Source organism: Buceros rhinoceros, unplaced genomic scaffold, assembly GCF_000710305.1.
Source record: "Buceros rhinoceros silvestris isolate BGI_N320 unplaced genomic scaffold, ASM71030v1 scaffold12960, whole genome shotgun sequence".
Classification (NCBI taxonomy): Eukaryota; Metazoa; Chordata; class Aves; order Bucerotiformes; family Bucerotidae; genus Buceros; species Buceros rhinoceros.
Genome location: NW_010387940.1, coordinates 634 through 25735, shown reverse-complemented (window position 1 = coordinate 25735; position 25102 = coordinate 634). Strand labels below are relative to the sequence as shown.

Genomic DNA, 25102 nt, shown 5'->3' with positions numbered 1-25102 from the left:
CTCTGAAGTGAAAAGTTGTTCCTAATGTGACACTCATTTCAGTGTCAGAGTAGAAAGGCACAGGAAAAACTGATACTGAACAGCACAAAGCATATTGCCTCTGTTCCAGCCCCTTGGATAGGTTTGTATACATGAATGCCCATACATTCACCCTCCAGCACCACAAACTAACCAGCTGAATAAGGTAATCACCACTCCCAACAAACTTGGCCTCACAAAAGAAAACAAGTTTAGTTCCAGCTGCACATTCCGGTCATGAGATGACATAGTACATTGTGGTTTTTGCAGTGCTACTGCTTGATTCAATCAAGATGGTTATGATATTAGAGTTCAGTAGTATTTGATATGAGGGATAAGAGATTTGCAGGAAACATTAGTTTTGCCTTAAATGACACTTTTATTTTCAGCTTTTGTTTGACAAAGTGCCTTTAGTCTGCCCGAAAATTCACTTAACATAACACTTGTGTGGGTACTACATAAGCAGTACAACAGTTTTAAGCCTTCGAGGACATTATAGCACAGAGCTATATAAGGATATTTCAGTGTTCAGTTGCAACTGTGTTGAAATATTTAAGCAAGAGACATAAACAGGAAGTAACTGGTTTACAAAAATTGCATTACTTACAGTGATGTTCTGCAAAAACGTCGGTACATTTTTAGAAAGAAGATTAACTTAAGTGTCCACAAATTGCAATATAAATCAAGCTAACTAGCAGAAGTTGCCAAAATACACTTCCATATCATACAGCCTGCCTTTGTTGCATTTATTCAAGGTCAGGGGAGTTGTAATGAGAAGGTTGGCAAAAGTTCAGCTAACTTATCTGAAAAGGTGACTTTGGGCTTTTTCCTTAAGAAGGAAAAAGCTTTCACTGAAAAAGCCTCTTGCCTCTTTGATCACAAATTAGCCATAGAAAATGTGAAGTAAATGCATGCCAATTCGGCAATATCTGCTTGAGTTGGTAGTGGAAAGAAGCATGCAACCTGTCTTCAAAGACAAAATGATCCATCAACAGCAAAGTTGCAGGTGGCAGTATGAGAAGGAAAGGATGAGAAGTTTATCTGGGATCTTAAAGTACAAAGAGCAGAAGGAGCACATCAGATTAAGTTAGCTTTTCTGACACAGAATTCTAAAGTCTCTTATCCTCCAAAGACTGCTTTCATTAGAAAAATATTATTTTGTTCCTTAACCACAAGTACTGGCACTTACAAGCTTACCTTATCCAGCAACACATTCTGCCATAAGCGGAAGATACTGAGGTAGCTTCTGTCTCTTGCACTGAACGACGTGAAGAAAAACTGCAGGAAAAAGTGCAAAAAGCTCACTTGTATATTTTCAAGAAACCCTGAATGCTTCCTTGTATCTTGAATATCCTAAGGTTTTCAGCAATGGCATACTCCTCTCACATTCAAACCTGGGCTCACATGCCTCACTCCACACTTTTTATCACTTCAAGTATGAGTTAGTTCCCCACTATCCACAGAGCATCCGCACTTGCTCTTCTGGGCATCTGACTCCAATCAACTGTACCTCTGGCATAAAGGAAGAGCTCCCCCTCAACTAACCACACAGCTAAATCTTTCTCCCACTTCCAAACAGGAGGTGGAACAAATCAGAGATGCATATTCCTATTTCTTAAAGGCCACAGCCCTTCCTATCCTTCTGCCACATATTATCCCTTTTACTAATCTTTTCACGTGAGATGATGTGACATCAAAATAATTAAAACAGGAGATCAAATTAGATGCACCATTTGCAGTATTAAAATATTTCCCATTTGAAAGTTTGTTTAGCAAAGAAAGAGGCCTGTCTTCCTGGATGATAAAGTTAATACTAAATAAATTGAGAGGGAACACCCAAATATGGAGAATCACAGTTCTTTCAAAGAACAACCCCTGATACACATTGAGAAACTAGTCACTGTATCCAGCCAAGAATTACTATTTTCAATGCATCGTCAGAAGAGGTGTCATGAAGTGTTGCACGTAAGAACATTCTGCATCATGCTTTTCAGTTTTTCCAAAGATACACCCCTAACTAACTACATTTCCTAGCACATAAAATTGCATGCTCTATGGGTAGATCTCTCCATCACTCAAAACCCATGATACCACAGTCCTTTTGTTTTCAGCAACTTTCTTCCAGGGGCACTTTAAATCCAGTGAGTTAAATATTTTTAGCGATCTCAAGGATGCACATTCTGAATTCATGTCCTAAAGTTTTAGTTTTCAAATGGCTCTCCCTCGAGAATAACTGGGACAAACACTCTCTTATTTTCTGGTTACTGCATCAACACTACCAAGGTATTCTATAGTCAAATTGAAGCTGAATTATCAAGCCAATGTGCACAGGGACCAAACCACCAAGACTGTCTTCTAATTCCGATCACATTTAAAGATTTGATAGGGAAATCACTTACGCAAATTCAAAACAACAAGTAGTCTGCCCTGGACATTTTGATTTAAATAAACAGATTTAAATACCTTCTCTCCTTTTGTTGCTATTTGTATGGCATTTGGAATGAGCCGAGCAGTCTTCTCCTTTGTCATGAAAGTGATATCCTTCAAAGCAATAGAAATCTAAGCAGAAACAGATTTAATAAGACATATTAAAAATACCTGTTAAGACTAAAAATATACAAGGTCACAGAATATGCAAGAGGAACTCAAACTAACCCCAAACACTCAGAAGAAATTACTGTATTCACTTGCTAACCTCAACAGCAAGCATTCCAAAGCAGAAGCAAAGATGACTTAAAAGTAATCTCCTTTCATACTAGGACTAGGGAAGCAAGTAGTTCTTTCTTCTTTCCTTCACTTCTCCAGCAACACTGGAGGATTAAGGGTACAATCCCAACCACATACAAACCACAGATCTGAAAGTGAATCCTAATTAATATGCCATACACAAGGCAGGATATAGGTCAGATAACAGACTGTCTTGTCTATGTCATCTCACAGAAGTTTGCAATCTTGTCCATTTTCAGAGGTTTATTTCAGTCCAGACACTGCAAGAAAATATTCCTGCTTGGGTGTGTTTACCTTGCATATTAGTACTTGAGAAGTTTGTTTAGAAGACATGGTCCTACTGGCTGCAACAAGGCATTTCCATTCAGCCTACACACTTCCCTTGAAGGATAAGGCTGTGCTGCCATTCAGCTTAGAGAAAGGAAGAACATACAGTTGAATCTTGCTTTTCCCTATGTGTGCAGAAGGTCCTCTGCTTAATCTCGCTCTGCATCAACACAGCTTGCTAAGAGGTCCCAAAACTCGGCCCTACCATAGTAGCTGAGGAGCTCAGATGGCCTTAAGATATTGCTTAGGATATCACTGACAGGTAGGCAGGAACAGACTACCAGAATGTATACTGTTTGCTGAAAAAAAAAAAAAGAAATTCAGTGTTTGAATAGTTTATATATTCAAGGGTGTAATTTCCAAGGAAATTTTTTAAAATCTCAAGTTTACATGAAGAAACATTGAATCATCAAATCCATCTGACGAAATTAAGCTTGGTTTTCAGTTAAGCATTTCAACACTCCCTCATTTGCTTAACTATACAAGCTATTTATTGTCTGTCCTGTGTACTTCAGAGCACACATTGGAGAATTTAAGACATTAACTTAAGGTATGAGCAGTGTCACAGCTGCAGAACATTTTGAAACATCTCCATCAGCTATAAACTAGGCTACCTTTCCTTTCTCATTCACTGCCTCATACAATTTGCCACTGCAGATGCAACAACTGATAGAATGAAAAACTGTAGCTCACTAACCTAAGTTGACAGAAATAGACAGCCAACATGTCACAAATAGCTATTTTCGCTCATTTTAGTTCAAAACCTAGAGACCACAATATGATAACTTGCAGAGATCATGTATCGATTCTCATTAGCTGTTCTTAGATGCTGTATCTACAGGAGACAAAACCAAGTAAGGTTCAAAGCTGGTGAGTTCTTGAATGGGGCAACACCACATACTGTATCACGTTCCTGGTCTTACAGAACATTATGTTACATGCCTTTACAGAGCAACTCTCTTGGATCCAGAAACATAAAAGCCTGCATCCACCATAACTCCTGAGCTCCTTCCTATGCTGAATGACTGACTGAGCAGCTCACTTCAGCATTCATACATCTCCAATGCTATTCTCATTTTACAGAGCAATGGGTCCGCATTTCCACTCAGGGATGCGGGCTCGCTCTTTATGGCACAAAGTAACTGATATGAGATGAACAGGATAAGATCTGAGGGACTCATATCCTGATAGTACAAAGAAGAGGTGTGAGCTAAGAGATCTTACTGTGGTCTCCCATCGGAAAATGTTGCTGTGGAAACAGAGCCAGTTTTCAGAGAGATACAAGCGTCCTTGCAGCAGGATATCCTTCTGGAGTGCACAGGCATAATCTATAGAGAGAGAGCAAGAACAAGTTTACTCACTGCAGTTGACCCAAACCTGTTACCTTAAAATGAGATAAGGGTACAATACAAAGAGAAAGTCATTTCTTTCACCCTTCAAAACTCTGAGGAAGCAGACTTGTACTGGGTTGCATCCAGACCACTGTTCTGGGAACACCCCAAAGCCAGAGTTGATGAAATTGTCTCTGTGAGGACAGCAGTCCATGTATCAACCTCCTGTGCATTATCCTGTATTTTCAGAGAAGAGGTATCAGGCCAGATCAGGAGTACATGGGAGAAGTATTCATAAGTCAAACTTAGAGCAACTAAACAGCAGAATACACAAACATTTACAGTATAACAGATTATACTGTCAACTCCTACATAACAGTAGTTCACATGTTGTAGTAAGATAATTTTCTACGAATCAGATTCTATCACTAGCTAAAACTATTTGCATGGTGAGACACTTCTAGGCAGCTTGAAACTATTCAGTTCTTCAGACAGAGAATATTTTCTGAAACTGACTGTTATTTTTATGATGATACTGCCTCTGGCTGAAACATCCCTATTGAGAAACAGATTTCATCTCAAATGCAATTACCCATCATCGGATACATGCTAATTAAGAAAAAGAGGAGAGGATTTGGTTGCACTTTTTAAAAACCTCTGAGAGAACTTTCATAATTTCAGAGCCTGAAGATTCAAACCAAAGGAATATTCAGAAGTACTACTTCTAGAAAGTTGACACAGACCCCTTTTGGAAGCTCCAGCCTAAAGAAGGTTACCTTATGTATAATACCCCAAATGTACCTACTGATGTAGGATGTTAGTGTTTAACTTCAGAGGTATCAAAGAGTTATTTTGAAAAGCATTGTATCTGCTATTGTCTGAGCCAGAATTTTGATTCTGTGTACAACAAGAGATGAACAGAGTTCTTGTTCAAGTACCAAGAGATTCAGGAGTCCCTCACCATCCTAACTTCAAGGTAAGTCTGCATCTACAGAAGCTTTTATTGTGATTTTTTTTAAATTCTCTTGGGTTTTCCCCTCAAATAATCCAGTGGAAATAAAGCTTCTTTCAACAAACACGAGATACATATACAAGCCCTTGGAGACATAACTGCAAACAATGACATAAACAAAGAAATTCAAACTAGTAAGTTCTACCATGTATATTTAAAGTGAATTCAGAGACCAAAATGCTAAGAGAGCAAGGAGAGGGAAGGCAGCAGGAGTTTGAAGTTAAGGACTTGAGAAAAGCACTACCAAGAAATTTGCATCTGAATTCTATGTTGGGGGCGGGGGGGAAGGGAGAGGGATTGCAGACCTATAAATACTGGAGCACTGGGCAAGTGATAAGCAAGACCACCATGAACTACCTGCACAAAAGAGAATATCAAAATAAAGAGGAAAAATTCTAATCTCTCTCTTTAAGTTTTCAGATAAAATGACTTGAGATGCTGCTTGTAAACAACATTTTCAGATAAATTAATGTCACTCTTTTAAATTCCCATTTCCAAGTAATTTCTCTCTCATAAGAATTTGATTTCATATAATCTTTATATGCAGTGCTCATTACAGTGAAATAGTCACTTCATTACTTAACAGCTAAGAACAGGAGCTGTTACAGTTCTTTTAACGAACAGCAGCAAGTAATTGCATCTTTGAGCACTGTAAAGCTTGTGATAAGCTTCTCTGCATCAAGCAAAAGACGACATCTTTGCTAGGAGTGTGCAAAAAGTCCTTCCAAAGGAACATTACTTTTTATGGGGTAAAAAATGTATATAAAGTAATGACTTTGTTTCTGATTGAGCAGGTGCTACACTGTTGAGATAAACCCATTACTAAATCTTTCTCCAAGTCCTAAGAAATCTGTTCATTGAAACTGTGCTTCTGTTTGCTCCATGGCTTTCTACAGCAATCTTCTGTAAAGAGAAACACCAAAATGCTTTGAAGTAATATCCTTTTCTTCTGTTCTAACTCTGCACTGAACTCAAGTATTTTAAATATGCAAAAGGCATTTGAGGATAACTGCCTCCTCCTGAGACTGGAAAAGGACACAGGGATTTAACTGTTTCTGCACAAGTAACAGTTGTAGTTTCTCTTCCATTAATCTGGAAGGAACTCAGCATGCTCTGAGCATATATTGACAGTCTCTCAATATTCTCTTCCTTAAAGGTTGCATAAGATGAGAGATGAGCTTTAAACAGTCACAATGCCACTTCTGTATAAAAACAATAGCCCATTCTTGGACAGCGTATTTCTTACACAATGCTCAGACAGCACAGGCAGACTTACCTGCAAAGCAAGTGATAAAAGAGGGAATAAGGCGCATCACTGCATGCAAACGAGATAGTGTTATACATTTGCCTTCTTCAGATTTTGCAGTGGAGCAAAACAAGTAGTCAGAGCTCAAAAGGAACATTTCAGCGCCAAGATGTTATGCACCATAGTTTGATATTCTCCACCACCTGCTTCTCTCCCCTCCCACCCAATGCACTTCTCACCACTTCTGCTCTTCCGGCTGAGCATTACTTCTGTGCCTGCACCCACGTCATCAGCATATGGATAAACTAACCCGGTATACTGACTGGGCTGTGAAAAACCTCCACTCAAGGCATGAGCCAACCTAGAAATAACAGACTTGTACCACACAGCGCCAAATAACATACTTCATCTCAGCACTAGCCTGGGCAGTAACTACAACTGCATAGACCAGTGTGGGGCATAAAACATTTTAATCTGTCTTCAATACACCATGTTGACAAATACATTCAAGTGCTGAGCATTATAAAGCAGGATGAAATTATTCCAATGATCTCCTGTTACGGCTCATGGGAATTATACGCTTAAATACTGAATTTTATGTCCTCATACCACATTGCTGGCATTTGTCTCTGAAAAGAGCCTTTCAATTACAAGCATTCAGTGTGTCACTCAGTCCCAGAAGTAACATTAATCGAGGTACCTAGGGTCTAGGCCTAGTTCCAGGGAGCAAGGGAAAAGCTTTTGCTAAGGATGATCTACCTACTTAACAGTGTCACTGAAGCAACATCCTTTACCTTTGTATCCAACTACCAAACCATTACAGCTATGGAATCAATTCCTCCTCCTCCAACTTCTATGGCAACCGACTTAGTCATAACTAGTTGCCTCTTTAAGCTAAGAGAGGACTCAGACTCACAGGATAGAAAATAAATGCTTGTGACACTGCAAGAGATACATCAAGTTGGCTGGCCATGTTCAGAAGAACATAAAACAAATTCAGTGCTCTCAGGATTTAACTCTACCTCTGTTATCACACTTGCTCAAGCCTGCCAATTCACATATGCTGAGTTTATGTGCTCAGTGCTTGCCCTGCATAGTGATCTTTCTTTCCAGCTTGTCAGCTAATGGCTGTCAGACAGTCACATCTCCACTGCTGTCAAGAGGGTTTTGTCCAAAATCCCACTGAAAAGTAGCAGCAGGAAAAGACATTAAGAGACTCCCATACTGTATCTAGATGAATTGGAGGATTCTGTATCCTCTCTTTCACTTCTCAATCCCCAAAAGGAATCTTTTTCAGAAAGCAGGCAGTACAGGAGAGGAATATGGACCTGACTTTCCCTGCAGGTATTTGATGCTAGTTCAGAGACAGGAGAATAGGAAGTTATCAGCTGTAGTTAGAATTTGCCATAAAAAACTCCCACACCTTTGGCACTACTGCAATCTCGAGTTATCAGCCAGAAGACAAGCACATTTGGTGTGATTACATCTTACCTACTATGAGCCTCTCTGAGTCTGGCAGACAAGAAAACTGTCTCTTGAATTCCTCACTCCTATATTTGTAAGTGGAACTTGAGAGCTGCAACAAAGAATAGTAAAAGGTTAAGCAAACAGATTTCTTTTCAGCCATTAACTGTCTTTATACTGGATGTGTAATTTTATCTTGAAGAACAAATGAACATCAAAAGAACAAGAATAGGTGGTATCTAAACGTGATCATCACTGTAACTTCATGCTCGCTTATGTAAGAGTGTGCTTCTAGTATTCAGGAAAGCATGGGCCAAACTGTTCCCTGTATCAGGCCAGATGCCAGTTACAAGGCAGCTGTATGACAGCAACCTGCTCCACTCAAAGACATGAGAGCCCCTTCCAGAGCTAAGTCTTCCAGCACAGACTAAGTGGCAGGGGCAGCACGGTCACAGCACAGGAGGTGACAGAGCAGATCAAGACCTCATGCAGGCCACTACCTGGACTCAAGGACACAATCTAGAAACCAATTTCTACTTGGAGTACCATTTTAGGAATACTACAATGCAGCGGATTTTTTACTAGTTGCTAAAATTAAACCTGTAGGAATAAAAGCAAAAGTTTCTCCAGTAAGCACAAATGACGCCATCACCTCTGGATTTCCTGATCCACTCTACATTTCACTCCATATTTACAAAGATCACTGTCTATGGTTCATTTAAGATCCAAACTGGGCAGTAAACTCACAGCAAAGATTAATCTTGATGGTCTTTAACTCCTCATTCTTATAAACAAATGCCTCTACTCCCATCCAAATAAAGAACTTCAGAATGTTCTCCAGAAACAAATTCTGCTGTAAAGTCCTATTTTACATTTGCAGCAATAACAAGACCTTATTTTTTTCTTAACAGATATTGGCCACTTATTTTAGAGACCATCCAAAATAAACGCTGTATCAGGCAATAATTCAGATGGACTATAGCTAATACGAGAAGAAGTCACTTTCAAGTGTTACCAAAACCACATATAAATAAAAAGCCTTTTACACTTTCTCTTTTTTTTAACCTTTCTAAAGATCTTAAGCACATCGTTGATATTCTCCACTTGAGCACCTGTGTAACTTCCAAAACTTGACATTCACCATTAAACCCACCTCTACCATAATATTAATAGCTAGTTATGTTTAGGGAGGGGGAAGAAAGAAGAAAACAGGCAAAGAGCCACTTGTGACAGTATGACCTTGCAGCATGTTTACTAAAAAAACACCCAGTTTTAGCACACACCTGCAGCATGTTAGTTGGTCACTACCATTTCATTATGTCTGTGCTTGTCGAAACAATCCCAGAACAAAGGCACACTTACCTTCAGCTTGAGGGAGTTTAATAAACTAGTGCAAATAGTGCCCCCACCTCATCAAGATTCTTGTATTTTGCTGCTTTCCACTGAAGAGATTTCTGCTTCTTACAGTTCACAAATTCCCTGAACACTACCCTACACACACCTTCTATGATGGCTTGTAATCTACCTATACTTGAGAATCAAGCTCTTTGGCCACAAGTGCTACTTCAAAGTCGGGTGTTTAAGCGCATATAACACAGGAGAGGGCAAAGTCGCCCCAACTCAGTTCAGCTTTAAAAAAAAAGTTACTATTACCTCCTACTACCAGCACTAAAAGACAGTCTTTATACCTGACCACTGGTGAGTACATATTTGCTGTCCACGAATACTCTAAGCATTGCAACGCAAAAAGGCTGTGGGGAAAGGAGACAGAAAATACATCCACCCCATCCCTTCTGAGAAAATCAGGCATAAAAGCTGTAGGCGCAACTCACAGGGCAACGTGTTAGACATGTCCTCTAAGCTGCATGCTTCCAGTTGTATTTCAGCTACTTCTGAGATTATGAAAATAACATTATTGGAGAGCACGTCACCTACTAAAGTAGATAGGCTATAGTTTCTTGTCCTGACCACATTGTGCCTGGAAATGCACACTTTCAACAGATGACCTGAAACAGGCATCCAATGACTGGATCACCTTAAAGATACTTGGAAAGTGACATGGGAAAAAATGAAAAGCTAACTCAGACCTGCAAAGTTTCCACCTGTAGTTCCAGAGACCCTACAGTTTACACAGTCTGACTCAAGTCTGAACTTGTCATGACTATGCTAATGTAAAGAGAACTCGTCTGCCATGACAGCAAAGGAAAGTTCACAATCTTCCAGCCTGATTTATGACACCGTGATTTAAGAAGCCATGCTTTCAAGCACAGTAGTTTCTCAAACATGCTTTTTATAAGAGATTAGAGCTATGCTGAAGTTAAGCATTTTTGTGGTTATAAGACAAAAGGAATCAGTAGTGGTGAATAGAAACACTACAGTATCATAGACATGTTTCTATTAGTGCCCGATTCCCCCAGTTAAATAGCTCCAAGAATCCAAACTCAAGATAACTTGAGTTTTACTTAGAAATAGAATTTTTCTAGAACATAAAGCCTTCTAGACTTGTCTGAGAAACGCTTGCTGGCATTTAGAAGTGTTCTTTGTCATGAGTGACAAACAGGGTATAAGAAAACCTCTTATTAATTGTAGATTTCTGCTGAGCTCTTAATGACATTTATGAAGAGCCTGCTCTGAATCCTTATTTAATGAGCAAGAAAAAAATTAGCACATTGAAACTTTTTAACCTTATCTTTTCCTTATTCTGCAGGAAAACTAGCACACTTAGATCTCCAATTATTATGTACTCAGAACGTGGCCTGGTGATTAAGAGACCACTTGGGAAACAACAGGGACAATTGTAACACTATTGACACTATCAATTTCCTTGAAGTGAAGAAAATAAGACACTTCCATTTCTATGAATGCAGCACCTGTTGTCATCATCACTATTATAATATCCAACACATGGCAGAATTTGATGCAGGTTGCCACCTCTGGGTTACAAAACTTACCATCAAATACTAAAAGAAGAAAGATATAAATTAGGCTGTAGTATGGCATTTAAGAGATGAAAACAACTCATTCTTAACACAGCGACTTTTAACAAACGATAAGAACAGAAGGAATGGCCTCAAGTTGCACCAGGGCAGATTTAGACTGGATATTAGGAAAAATTTCTTTACAGGAAGGGTTACGAAACACTGAACAGGCTGTCCAGGAAAGTGGTGGAGTCACAATCCCTGGAGGTATTTAAACAACGTATAGATACAGTGCTTAGGGTCATGGCTTAGAGGTGACCTGGCGGTGCTGGGCTAACCGTTGGTCTTGATGAATATCTGTTCCAACCAAAACAATTCTGATTCTGTAACACATGCACATTTCTAAGCTTAATTATAAGTCATCAGGCAAACACTTTGCCTGAGGATAACTTAGGCATTTATGGGTAAGCTATATTTAATCAGTAAGAAAATTAAGTCCAGCCAACTACATATTAGCAGTCTTTATCTGAAGCCACAGAAATATACCAGAAACCTGCAAAACATAAGCAGAAAAACCTCTTCAGTGTCATCCAAAGAGTTTTACAGAAGACAGTTAAGTAAGAACCAGATACTACTTGAAGACACATAACCAAGTGATTCTCATACTTTGTTTAGAAATGGACCAGAGTTCAACTATATGAAGTCATGTTCTAAAAGAAAAAAACCCGTTAAGTAGGACTAAGCAGAGTTATTTATATGATAGAAGCCTGTTAAACAGCTTCCCTTCACAATTACATTTTCAAAGTGTGGACACTGCAAATAATTTGAGCCATTTAGCAAACTGCGGAGGAAAATTAAGGTACATCTTCTCCAAGGAGTGCAGTAAAAATGCTAATCATTAGGAAATTATTTGATTGCACGTATCACTAAGCATGCAAATAGTCAATCAGCAGAACAGCATGCACATTTAACATTTACTAGTGACCATAATAATTTTGCATTTGCTTTGTTAGTGTTTTCCCCTTATTTTAAGGCACCTCAAAAACCACATTACCTGAGAGTTTGCATTCTATGGGTTTGACATATAGCTATGATTACAAATAGCTGAGAACACAGGAAAGCTGACCTCACTATTGGAGTAATACAACTCTGATGTCACCTTATTTTAAGCAATGCACACATGCCTCCAGCTGAGCTTCAGTTTCGGCATCAGTTACCACCAAGCGCTTGGTGTCTCAGAATCAAACAACCCCCATAACCAAGCTGCCCAACCTACTCCCCTTTAATGCTCAGGAGTCTCACTTAACTGCCAAAATATGGCCAGTGAGATGCATTGCTCCTGTCTACAAGCAAGCAAATCCATGCCACTACCTCTACACCCCACTTAAAGCCACCTGATGTGCTATTCTCTGAAGACAGAAGAACTTGACTTGTACTTTCTTAATGAAGTTCCTAACCTAAACATTGTCAAAACTAAATCTGGAGATACTAATAATGTTAGGATGAAAGCACTTTTTAATCTTACACTAGCATATTAAAAGCAAATCTTAAATATCCTGGCAAAAATTGTTGCATTTCTAATGAAGAATTCATTGTTTAACACCCCCCCCCACACACACACACACACACTCATCTAAAATCTTTCTTAGCATCAGAAGAAAGAAAAAAGAAAACAGCCTCCAGAACACCACCACACAGTCAGAGAGCAGTTTGATTTTATACAAAAAACCCTACTTTAGACTACACATATTCTTGAAACTGCTCATAAGGAAGAAATAAAAACAAACAAACAAGACATACCAACATCCCACTTTCAGGCAGTCTAAAGCCTCAGTAGGCAAGACGGGTGCTAAGTTAACAACCCTGAACAAAAGCCTCATTTAACAGTATAAGGCAGGCTAACTTAAGACATTCTCCAAAACGGATTCAGACAGATATATCTATAAACACAAGAACAATTCCCATGGCAGTCTCTCTGCTGAGGCTACCTGTAAAACATGCCAAGTCTGACAAGCCTTTCCATCAGAGAAATGTTGATCCTACTGCAGCCATTTCTTCAGTCCAGAAAAGCTTGTTGTGACCATCCAATCTAATCTATAACGCACAAGCCACAGCTATCTTGCCATTTAGCTTCTGCTTTAAAACCTGAGCTGTGATGATCAAATCTCCCTTTGAGAAAGGAAAAAAAATATTTACTTTCTTAAACTAAAAGTCACCCATGATGGAAAAACCCATCCTAGCCACAGACAGTTCTTCTGATCTGTAGGTTAACTTTATCTTCACTTTGTGAATTAATTTTGGATTGTGAGTAGAAATTTTTTCAGACATTTTCATGGCTCTTCTGAATCCCCTTCTATTTTCGATGTGCTTCTTGAGAGCTAGACATAGCATTGCAGAAATCACTGCAAGCACAGATAAACCCAACTCACATTTGCTTTTAGGCACAGAATCACAGAGGAAGCTCACATCCACATGGCTACCAGGCTCTCTTATCTTTTCACGGTTCTAGGGCAGTTTTCCATTTCTTCCAAAAACAAGCATGAGTATGTATTTTGAAAGTGTCAGACTTGTTCTGTTTACTCTGTCACAAGCAAACAGTCCGGATCCATCTGCTGCAGGGATCTATTTTTACTAACCATTCCTTGACAGAATCACAGAAAAATCTGGGGTTAAAAATAACTTTCAATTATTGAGTACTCACAAGCTTTACTAGCAGTAACTTACTGCTCTTTTCTTTCTCTTGAAGCTCAAAAACATTAAACTTGCACAAGGAGCAAAGAAATCACAGCACTTGAAGTATAACACCACCTTACCTAGGGTGGCTTACTGTGCTGTGTACAGTACACTGTGCACTTCAGGATTGGATGTGTACAGAGTGTCCTTTTTTTTAAAAAAAAGGAGCTATTTGATCACACCTGATTATCCACACAGTTGCATTTAATTTATAGGTCACATAAGCCATGTCAACCAATTAAAAAAAAGAAAAAACAAGCAACCGTTGCCAGGGTTGGCTAAGCCCTGTATTCCCTAAGAGCCTTCTTTCCCAAAGTTCCCATGCTCTCAAGGAAATGGAAACAAGCTCATAGCCACAGTGGGAGGGTGAACAATTTAAGGAGCCGGGACTATTTTACTTACACTCATTATATGCTGTTCTTCATTTACCCTTAATTTCTCTGAAAAGGGGACTCTTAGAAGCACTCTTCCAGTGCGTCACTGCAGGCACAGGGCTGTGCACATCAAGCCTTTGTTGACCCAACACGTGGTAAGATATTGCTTTTCTGAAAAGCATTTCTGGTTGACTACTGAAGCCTGTTTCACAACTGTTTACTCCACAACATGCCACACACTCAGCTGAGCTGGAATCCTGTTCACAAAAGGCCTTGTAATCTCCTGCGCTTCACAAGCCACCTTGTCCTTCCAAGAGCAGGAAAGGTGATCTCATACTTGAGCTTTGCCTATATAAACATCAAATCATGTTGGAGCACTGCTTGAAAAAGTCTGCAAAATTCACAACCAAAGTTGTCACAAACATGATTTTGACAGACAAGAAAATTTACCATCATATGAAATACTGGGAAGTATACAGCTAACTTAAGGTTATATAATTAGAAATAGAACAAGAGCACCATTTTTTGTGAAGGAAGCCAGATTTAAAAATTCTTCCCAAGCAGAAAAACTCAAAGACTTTTCCTATCAATGATAAGAAAGTTTCTTGCCAATAGCAGTAGTATAGATTTTTCCCTGAAAAATAGTTTGAGAATATCCTCTGCTTATTCTGAAGCAATTGCTTTCTAGTATTCAATACTTTTTCTGCAAATAAGCCTTCTAAAGCATTTTTAAATGGTGAATCAAATGTACTTTTGTAGCAACTCTGATTTGGATATAAAATCTCAAGTTTGACGTGTATAGTGAGGAGCAAAGCATATGCTCCATTTCAGAAATAAAACTGACTGAGGCATGAAGCTAACATAAAGTCAGAAGACACACGCCCCCTACGCATACCTCCTCCTCTAGCTGCCTGCAGCCTGTTCCAACCCATGCAAATCCCTGGCCAACACTCTACAGCTCCCCGCTCTCTCACCCACTTGTTTAGAATCAGTGCTGGACACAATCCAGCAGAACTAACTAGCATTCTGCCAGCCTTTGCTTACATGCCAGCTTGGAAAACAAGCTGAAACACACTAGCCTTGCAGAACATGCACACAAATGCTGGAGCAACTGGTCAAAGAAAACTTAAGAGGTGGGGAGGGGGCGGTGGTGCACAGAGCTGCCCAGCTCCAATCTAAAATCACTACAATCTAAACAGACTTTGGGAAGCAGACTGCAGTAGCATAGATCATTTCCAGTTCACAAAAGTCCCAAAGGGGACAGCGGAGGAAAATACCATCACCAGGGAAACACCCGCTCAGAAAGGAGCACTCAATGCCCAGCGCTCCTCCTCTGCATCACTGAAGGCTACAGCCCATGCACCAGTCTTAAAGACAGAGTACTTCTACACCTGGTAACTCAGCATGCACTCTCACACAAGACTGGGCCATTGTCCACTTTTAGAAGTCAAGCCCTTGCTAAGATATCTCCTGAGTCTGAGCACCAGAGCAGGAGGGAGAGGAGATCAAAGCATGCTACATGCACACCCAAACTCGCAAAGAGAGTATGCTACCACCTACCCTTCCACCAGCTGCCCAGAGCTCAATTCTTTGTAGGCAGAGTGGATCCTTTGAGGCAAAGGATATAGGGTTTTCCATGTCTATCGTATCTCTCTGCCTGCTCTGAAAGGGGAACAAGAGACATACACTCTGCTTTCTTTGTGCTATCTGTCCCTTTCCATCTGTCTTACCTAGCACCTGTCTGCTGCATTTCTGTAATTAACTACGTGAAGCCAGGCACCAACTGCCCTTTGTGTAGGGGGCTATTCTGGAAGTGAGGGGGAATACAGAGGGAACAGCAGGCTGCATAGGAGCTTCACCCTGCACAGACCAGAAGTCACCACAGCAGTGAGGGGCTGTGGAGCCCCCTTTGCTGAACAGCACTGCTCACCTATCCCCTGCTGCAAGACTGCATCCCTAGAAGCTACTGCAACACACACACTGTTTCAGAGCTGTAGAAGAGGCAGGTGTCTCTATAGTGAATCCTTCTCACCCAGGAAAGGCCCAGACTCCTACAAGTCAGATCCCCTTGGGCACTTGGCTGAACGTAGAGCTAATGACTTGCTCAACAGCAGGGAAAAGATCCCTCTTCTAGCACAGCCCTAGTAAGGAAGCTGAGTGAAGAAACAGAATAATGCATTTCAAAGCATTTTAATCACTTGTATAACCAGTTTTAAATCCGAATGCCTGAAAGGAGAAATTAGTTGAACACAATGGTGCTATATATACTGTCATTTTGACAGACAGTAGGATTAAGGGGTTGTCTTTGTGCACCTAGCTGGGTGGTGGCACTTTAGATGGCTCACAGTCCTGTTGTCAAGATCAGCCACATATGTAAATAGTAGGAACTGGTCTCACCAGAAAAACGAGACACCCCTTCTGTCTTCCCAAAGCACAGCTGGGATACACCACAGGGGATCCACGTGCTGAAAGAACAGCAAGATACTGGAAACCAAACCGACACAGAAAAATATTCATTGGTGATTTCTTTCCATCAGAAAGTCAGTAAGAGGACTCAGATCTCAGAAAGGCCCTGCCAAAGCCTGAGTACCAGTGTGATACAGGACTCAGAATTAGCATGAGCATAAAGTGATTTAAGTGCATTTCCTGTTTATAAGATAATGCCATCCTCAAATGATTAAACAACTGACTCTGGTCATTTGCAATTAGCAATAAGGCTGATAACTTCCATTTCAAATACAATTATTTATATAACTGTTACCAAGTATCTCTAAGTTTGGATGAAACAAACATTTAAATTCTAAGAAGGTAAAATAAAATGTTCGAGTGATTTCAACGCTTCCATTGACAAACATCTTCCAACTTTGATTTAGAAATGTGCTTTTAGTTTCCAGGAGGCAAGATGCTCCAGTCTCAGACTTACTCAGCATCCTCATCAATACCATCTGCAGCTGGCACCAACTTCTTTGGACCTAGCGGTAAAATTACGCTTATAATGCCCCTGCCAGAGCCCATGTTTCATGCTGCTTCGTCAAGACACCAGTACAAGCCAAGTTCACAACAGTCTTAAGTGCCTAGCTCCTTTCCATTTTAGGGAAAAGCTACGGACCTCTACCTACTTTCCTGTTTTCAAAGATACAGAATTCAAGCAATCTTATTTTTGTTTCAGTAATTTCAGCTACTGCAGGAGGATTTAACAAAAAAACCTAAACAAAACCCTCCAGTGATACACCAAGTTCTAAAACAAACTTAAACAAACCAAACATGTTTGTATGAGCTCTGCAGTTGCTATTTTAACATTGTGTAATTGAGGTAAGTTTGTCATCCTCCCAGAAAAAAAGTTATCCTTTAGCTCTGACAATCTCTTCACTCCCCAGTTTAATTTTGAATCCTGTAACTACAGCATAAGAGTACTAATTAATATGATGCAATGGCAATTAAAAGCTTAGTTAAGATGATTTCCATTTGGATAAAAAATACATTCCTTTCTAACACCAGTTTCATCTGACTCATATTTCTTCCTGCAGCAGGTATGTGAAACAATTAGCCAATGTTATTTGTTAAGAACACCTGTTCCTTCACCTGATCTTTCACTGCAGGCTGCCTAAGTAATGAAAAAAATCCAAACTGCTTGACTTCAGACTTACTTGATCCATTTAATAAACAGTGGGAAAACCCCGTATGTTTTATTGTACGAGGTATCCCTCCCTCAAACTAAAAAAAAAAAAGGAACTCTAAGACATTAATTTTGAACTCCTGTCTTCCTTACCTGCAAAGTCCCACCGAGATTACTTAATATCAAAGGAGTCAAATACAAAAGCAAAAGAATGGCATAGCTTAGTTGCAGTTTTCCCTCCTTACTTTGTCAGAACTGGACTCTGGCACATCTGATCTGTATTTAAGTTTAGTAACAGTCCCCAAATATCTGTCTGAAAGAGGTCATGAAGGAAACAAGCAATCATCTCAGTAGTAATTCCCCTAGGTATTTACTTTTCAGCAGCTCATGGAAGGATACATAAATACCTTGTACTGGGACTGTGGTGAAAACACAAAGGAGAGTATTAAACAAAACACAACTGTAGTTACATAGTTAATACAGTAGTGACTGTAGCCAATTACATGAACTGTTTTGGCATAGGTTACATTGATCATCTCATTAAGCCTGCCAGTAGCCCTACCGCACTTGAAATTACACGGAAAATACAATTCAAATTAAGAAATTGTCCCAAAACTATTTTTCCTATGAGATACCTAAATTGAGCTCTATCCTTTTCTACATTTGAAACCAAATGCAGATTTTACTCTTAGTCATTTCTATATTAAAAGCTGCTTCCAGGTTTGATTGAACCAAAGATAGACCATAAATTTTTTTTCAACTTTATATAAAAATGGAACGCAAGGGGTCAGCTATTGGGAGACATGTATACTAGTACAAGCTGATCAGAGCCATACCAACAGCATGGTTCATGATCACATACCTCCACTGATTTTGAACAAGGCCTGATATCTTGAGTCCTGGTGGGTAGGCACAGAATACGACAGACGGGGCCAAGAGCTCATGCGAGCAGGCCAAAGTCCTGAATGACCTTATCTTCCATAGGGGCTTTAGGAGGTTGCAGTAACTAATACACAAATATCCAAGTGTCGGCTTTACTGACTCCGCAGGCAACTTCAATAAAGAAGCAATACCTAAAAACTCCCACTTACTTCATGTAATTTCTAAAAAGCCAATATTGCCAAGGAATCTCAACCAAACTCAGTTAGTCCATAACCATCTGCTGCATAGGATGACACAAAACACAACTTCCAGAGTAGTCATTAGCAAGAGAACTATATACTCTGGTCTGGAATGCTTTTATGCACTTGGATAGGAAAATATGCATCCCAAATCACCTAAACTTCCACAAACGATTTCAGATTTTTATTATTTTTTTCCTTAAGCAGCCCCTGCTGAATTTTCTAGTCTTAATTGCTGCTAATGATTAATTAAATGTAGCACTGCATAATCATCTCCTGTACAGATTTACCTGTCTTTTCCCTCCAAATGGATGCAAGTAGCTCACCTGTAGCAGACTTGAAAAATGCAGTGCTAAATCACTGCTTGTTTACAGAAATACTGAACAAAGCTGTAATAAACCCACAAAGACCAAAAGAAAAAACCTCACATCTCCTAGGATTGCCTTCTAAACCTTCTATTCCACAAGCTACGGGCTGTCTTTCATTAAAAGGATATCACCATTCAACCAACTTCATGGTGATTTTTTGAACTATTCTGCATTTCTAATGGCTTTGCTCCTAAAAAAAGTAAGCCACACCAATCTGAAGTATTTTATTCCTGATCTATTAAACTTAATTTTCAGGTTCTAGACTAGTTCTTTAGATGTGTGTCTATATAATATGCATTATTAACTTCCCACCACTGCAGCTGGGGAAAGCTTATTTAGAAACTCTGTCCAGAACAAGCTAAAATTTGTTGGCAGTCAGACCTACCCCAATGCTTGCAGATGTATCAACAGCAATAAAGAGATTCCCAGGGTGAAGAGGAGTGAGGAAAAAAAAGACCACCAACTTTAGTCTAATCAGCCATGTTCAAGGTCTAGTCAGAACTACAGAGTTTATCTTTTCTTGCCATTTTAAAATGCTGCTTCTGCATAATCAGTGCTATCACAAGCCTAAGAAAGAGGCACCTGTTCTAGATATTCCAGATAGGTAAACAAGCAACATACTGGTGGTACAAGTACAGCAAAATCTATTTAGCCTAAAGTTATAACATTTCAGAAAAAAAACCAACAGCATATATGCTTAAAATTTTTATTCTTTGGAGAGCTACAGAACTTATCCAATTCTCATCTTCCTTCGCAGACCATTTCATGCCAGCAAATAAAAGAGAGGCTAAAAATCCTCCTCCAGTGACACAAGCCATGATGCCTCTCCTCACAGCCCGAGCATTTGGAGGCACAGATGAAAAGAAAAGCTTGCTTCAGGTATACAAAACAGAATGAAGCAACTGTCAGAGAGCCTTTAAATACCAGCCTGACAAAACATAGTTACCAATATAAGAAACCCAGTGAACCACTCCCAGAGTGAACATAGGTCTTCAGAGAACTATGGAAGTATCATTCAAACAAGTACAGATGCAAGAAATACTTCATCCAAACCGTAGTAGTCTTGGGCTCCAAAGTGCATCAGCTTGTATTTGTGCTACAGTAAGTTATCTTCCAAGTTGTAATGTGTATCTGCATCCCTCCTGTGCAGGTCTGAGTCATATGTTTATCGTATTCTTGGCATATGTATTCTTACACGCTCCCACAGACTAACACTCTCACAGAAACCAAATCGGTGTTTTTAAAAATTCAAAATCCTTTTCCAAATCCTGTCAACCTCACCTGTTCTTGTATTAAGAAAAATAAAAGGCACATTTTCATTTTTTACTGTACCTCTTGTACAGTACTTGTTGCACCCCCTCACACTGACCAACTCTTTGAACTGCTATTACATTGCAATCAAATTGGCTTTAAAAGACTCATTTCTTTTTTACTCCTCCTTGGCACCTCACATTTGCAAATTCTTAAACAAGCCTCCCAGATAACAGCAATTTTCTGAGACATGCTCATTTTATTTCAACTCTTTCCACCTACCTTTTCATTGCAAGGGAAGGACTTACTTTTTTGTTCTTTCTTTCCACAGGCATTCTTCTTATTGTAGAAATGTGTGAACTTTCTTTGACTGTTAACGGAAGCTAGAGTCCCCAGACAGAACACCCTCACTTTTGATGCAAAGATCCTTTTCATTAGTGTCCTCATTCACCTTTACCTTCTTCATTACAGTAGAACACTACTTTCCCAGGCTGCTTCTTCCAAGGATATTAAATTGAATTGTATTTCAGTATGAAGAGTGTAAAAAGGACAAAAAGTGAACTCAGTCTTGAGATAAGGTTTCCAGATGTAACTTAATCTCCAAAGTATCTCTGACTTTCATAATTTCTATTTATACTTGCCAAAACTAGAACTATTTAATCAAAGGTAGATGCAAGCTTCACAGGTTCCAGTAAAGAGGAAAAGTCCTAAGATTAAGTTTGCAAGCAAGCTTTTTTCTTCCTTCAGTGAGTTTGTAAAAAGTCTAGCTTTGTTCACCTCCAGTGAAGTCTTCAGGAAAAAAACAAACCTGCAACCAACCAAAAAAAACCCACCACCCTTAAAAACATTGGTTAGTAACACTACCAGTTTAAGAATTGGTTACAATGGTAGAGAAAATTTATTCTTTCTCAAAAGTTTTCAATAAAGCTATCCAAAATATTTTTTTTTTTTTTAGCGATGGAAGAAAATTATGCATAGTAGGATTCCCTTCTTTTCTTCCTTCCCTGCTAGTTTTTCTGGTACCCTTCCTTGTCCCCACTCAGCATAGCCTGAAAAGTATCCCAGAGGCTCCCAACCCGAGCTTGGTGCTAATTACACCTGCTCACAGCACCTACTGAGCATTCATGATACCTGGCCTGACTTCCAGAGGCATGGCACAACCGCCTACTCCCACTCAAATCCGTGAAAAATTGAAGTCAGACCAGTCAGGCTCTAACATCCACATTTGATTTCCATCACCAGAGAAGGAAGAGCACATACTGAGAAGAAATGAATCCTCAAGTGCAAACCAAAGTTGTCAGAAATATGCAGCCTTTCAAGGTAAATAACCCAGGCAACAAAGCTGATCCCTGGATGCTACCGCAGGCTGGTCTTGCTGTTGTAGCAATTCCTTAGTTCTACTGACTTAAGAGTAGGAATGAGCCTAACAAATCCACACCTGCCACAAGACACTAAGATTATCCTTTGCCAAATGTTAGTGACACATGCTTTGCACACTGCAACAAGCTGCCTTCTGTGTTATCACCTACACGTTTACTATGACTCAGTATTTAGGGAGTTTAATGATTTGTTTACATAGTCAGCAGCTGATCATCAACCATGGAAGTTATTAAAACAGAATTTTTGTCTAGAAAAGCAGGGAAAGATGCCAATGACATAACATTTTAATTAGAAGATCTTAATTTTTGCCTTGACTTTGTGACTTCCTGCCTCTTGCTACTTCTAAATTCAGTCCCCATGAGACTGAGAAAATTAGTACCACAGCCTCCTATAACCAGACTGGTAGAGGTTTTTAAAACTAATCAGTGACAAACAGTAAGGCTAGAACTTTGAGACACAGCACCATCTTACAAGAGGCAAGTATTTACACAATTCCTTTGTTTTAACTGGGAGGTCATATTTGCAGAACCAGATAAACACCAACTTCAAACAAATACTGAGATCTTGACATATAAATCATAGATAAAAGACAACCATTTAATTACACCTGACAACACCTCACACTCTTAACAGATGCCACTGCACTGAAGAACCCCAATCCCCTGAAGTTACAGGCATGCAGTACTACAGGAAGCAGAAAGTGGCACTGTGAGGGCACACAACACCCTGCACTGTATATGCCTAAAGCTCTGTTTGAGGAAACTTCTAACCTTCAGCATGTGTCTCAAACCCAAAACTGCAATAAAGCCAATAGCACAGTTATAATCTTCATATATTATACTTTACTGACTTCTAAATTGCCAAGCTTATCAAGGAAAGACTGAGTTGCTAACTGCAAGTCAAACAAACTGAATCCAAGACCTAAACAGGTTTCTTCCTAACAGAAGCTATCAACTGCATTAAACAGTTGTATATAAGCCATCAAGAGTTAGTTTACACAACCTTAATTTGCCATCTAATGGGAGCACAGCTAGCAGCTGCAACGTCTGCACAGCACATCCATTCAAGCACAGAGGTACAGCTGGGAACGGACAGAACAGCCCCATATCATCTTTGTCACTGTAGGAACACTGGAGAAAATACTGAATGACCTCAGTACTTACCCGCCAGCAACACAGTTTTTACAACGTGCTAGAATTCATTCAGCCTGTCCCATTTCACAGAATCACTGAAGGTCCCTTCCAATCCAAAGCATTCTAAGATCATCTAGTCCAACCCCCCTGCCATCAGCAGGGACATCTTCAACTAGATCAGGTTGCTCAGAGCCCCGACCAACCTGACCTTGAAGGTTTCCAGGGATAGGGCATCTCCAGACTGCTGTTGCTCAGTTTAAAAGTACACGTGCATTTTGGGGGAAGTTTATGCTAGGGCCTGAGGTGCAAAATGAATATTCTGACCATTAGGATATCCATTAATTTGAGCAGGAGAGATGAAAAGACATACAAACTAGACTTATCAAAAAGGAGCTGCGAAATCTGATCCCCTAGTTCTGCTCACAGCTCTGCCTCAGATTCCATATAGCCTTTGCTAGCTACTTAATCTTTCACCTGCTGACAACAATGAACACACTGATGACCTCATCAGGACAAGGACACATAGTATAGATGATAATCCTCTGTTACAAGCTGAAGCATGCCAGGCCATCTGATGCAGAACCTGAGTCAGACCGTCAAAGCTGTGAGGAAGTCTCTCAGGAGATCAAGCGTTACCCTACCCGTGGCTGCACATACAAGTATTTCCCATCTGGATCTAACAGCAGCAACCCATTCACCAAAACATACAAGTGTAGATTTAAAGCACAAGTTTACCTTCTCTCATGGTATTGGGGGGGGAAGGAGGGTGTGTAGGGGAACAAAACAAACAGAGAGAAGCAAAATTAAACCCCTCCTGTCCATCCTCCCAATTCACAAATCCCATTCTTTCTTCACGCACAACACAGGAGCTTATTTAACTCTTGCAGAAAACAAATGAGTTTACTTGACAAAAAACAGACACTAGGAAAGCACATCAGAAGAACTACCCAACACAGAGAATCCAAATTCAGCACTTACTGTTAAAGAGCATCAACAATGTCTTTCTAAAGGCACAAAGAGACACTGGATGGTTTAATGAATCATGCAAGGAACTGGGAGACAGGACTGGGAACAGAAGTCAGAAATCCTGCAACTAACTTGATACCTGACATCAGGTAAACAACTTCAGCCCCTCTCAGTCTCAGCTTACACTTTAGTAAGCTGATAATAATAAAATTACCTACCTCACTACATGGGTGGAGAACACTTTACTAATTCATGACTATAAAGCAACTTGAGAACTGCGGATATAAAGCTAGCACATATACATAAAGTAAGAACACACATATAATATATTTATAAACAAAACACAAGTTAGAAGAAAGACAAAACACATTACCCAAAAGCTCCAGTCAGCACTCCAGCTATATTGAGCAGGACCCTGCATTTTCTCTGCGCAGGAACTAACAGTGTCCTCTGAACTGGCAAGCAGCTGGCTAATATGACCATGATCCACTTCACGAACTTCCTGTGAACAAAGCAGCAAGGTATGTAATTCACCAATGGAGGAGAAAGGTGAAATAAGAAGATGGTCAATCTATTTAACCACTATATATATTAAATGAAACCACACGGTAGCTTCACCAAGGTGAGTGGCTTGGAAACACTTCCCACCGATACCCTTTTCATTGAGTTTACATTTTTCCCAGAGTGTATCATATTTAACTATTACTCACATTTTAACATTTTATTTCCACAGCAACTTGCTCAACTTGCTCATTGAAACTGCAAAGACATTTAGAGCTGCAGTACCATCAACACAAAACACCGGTGCCCACCACACAGGACATCTCTAGAATCTGGGGGATCTTTTAAAACTTGAAGAAGTTCATGTAGGTGTGGCATTTACTGCCATATATTACTATAATACAAATACATCAAATATTTATACTTAATATTGGTTACACTGTAAATTGTGTATTTTGTCATATAGAAAAAACAAGCGCAACACTTCAAAGACAAGTAGTTCTACTACTTATTATAACGGTAAGCACTCTTCTGTAGCACTCTCCCTCCATATCCATATTCTTCGCCTGGGAGGTCAGTCTTACTTATGAAGGGAAACTGAGCCACAGAAAGACAC

General features: G+C 39.6%; 1 protein-coding gene across 1 annotated transcript; it reads right to left on the bottom strand.

Annotated features, from left to right (window-relative positions):
* Window positions 1–1215: 1215 nt before the first annotated feature.
* Window positions 1216–24487, bottom strand: LOC104497235 (GRAM domain-containing protein 1C-like; the record flags this gene model as incomplete). Its single annotated transcript, XM_010140499.1, has 5 exons — window positions 1216–1296; window positions 2482–2577; window positions 4297–4400; window positions 8153–8237; window positions 24359–24487. Coding segments are annotated over 5 exons (495 nt in total), but the record flags the coding sequence as incomplete, so codon positions are not given.
* Window positions 24488–25102: the final 615 nt, after the last annotated feature.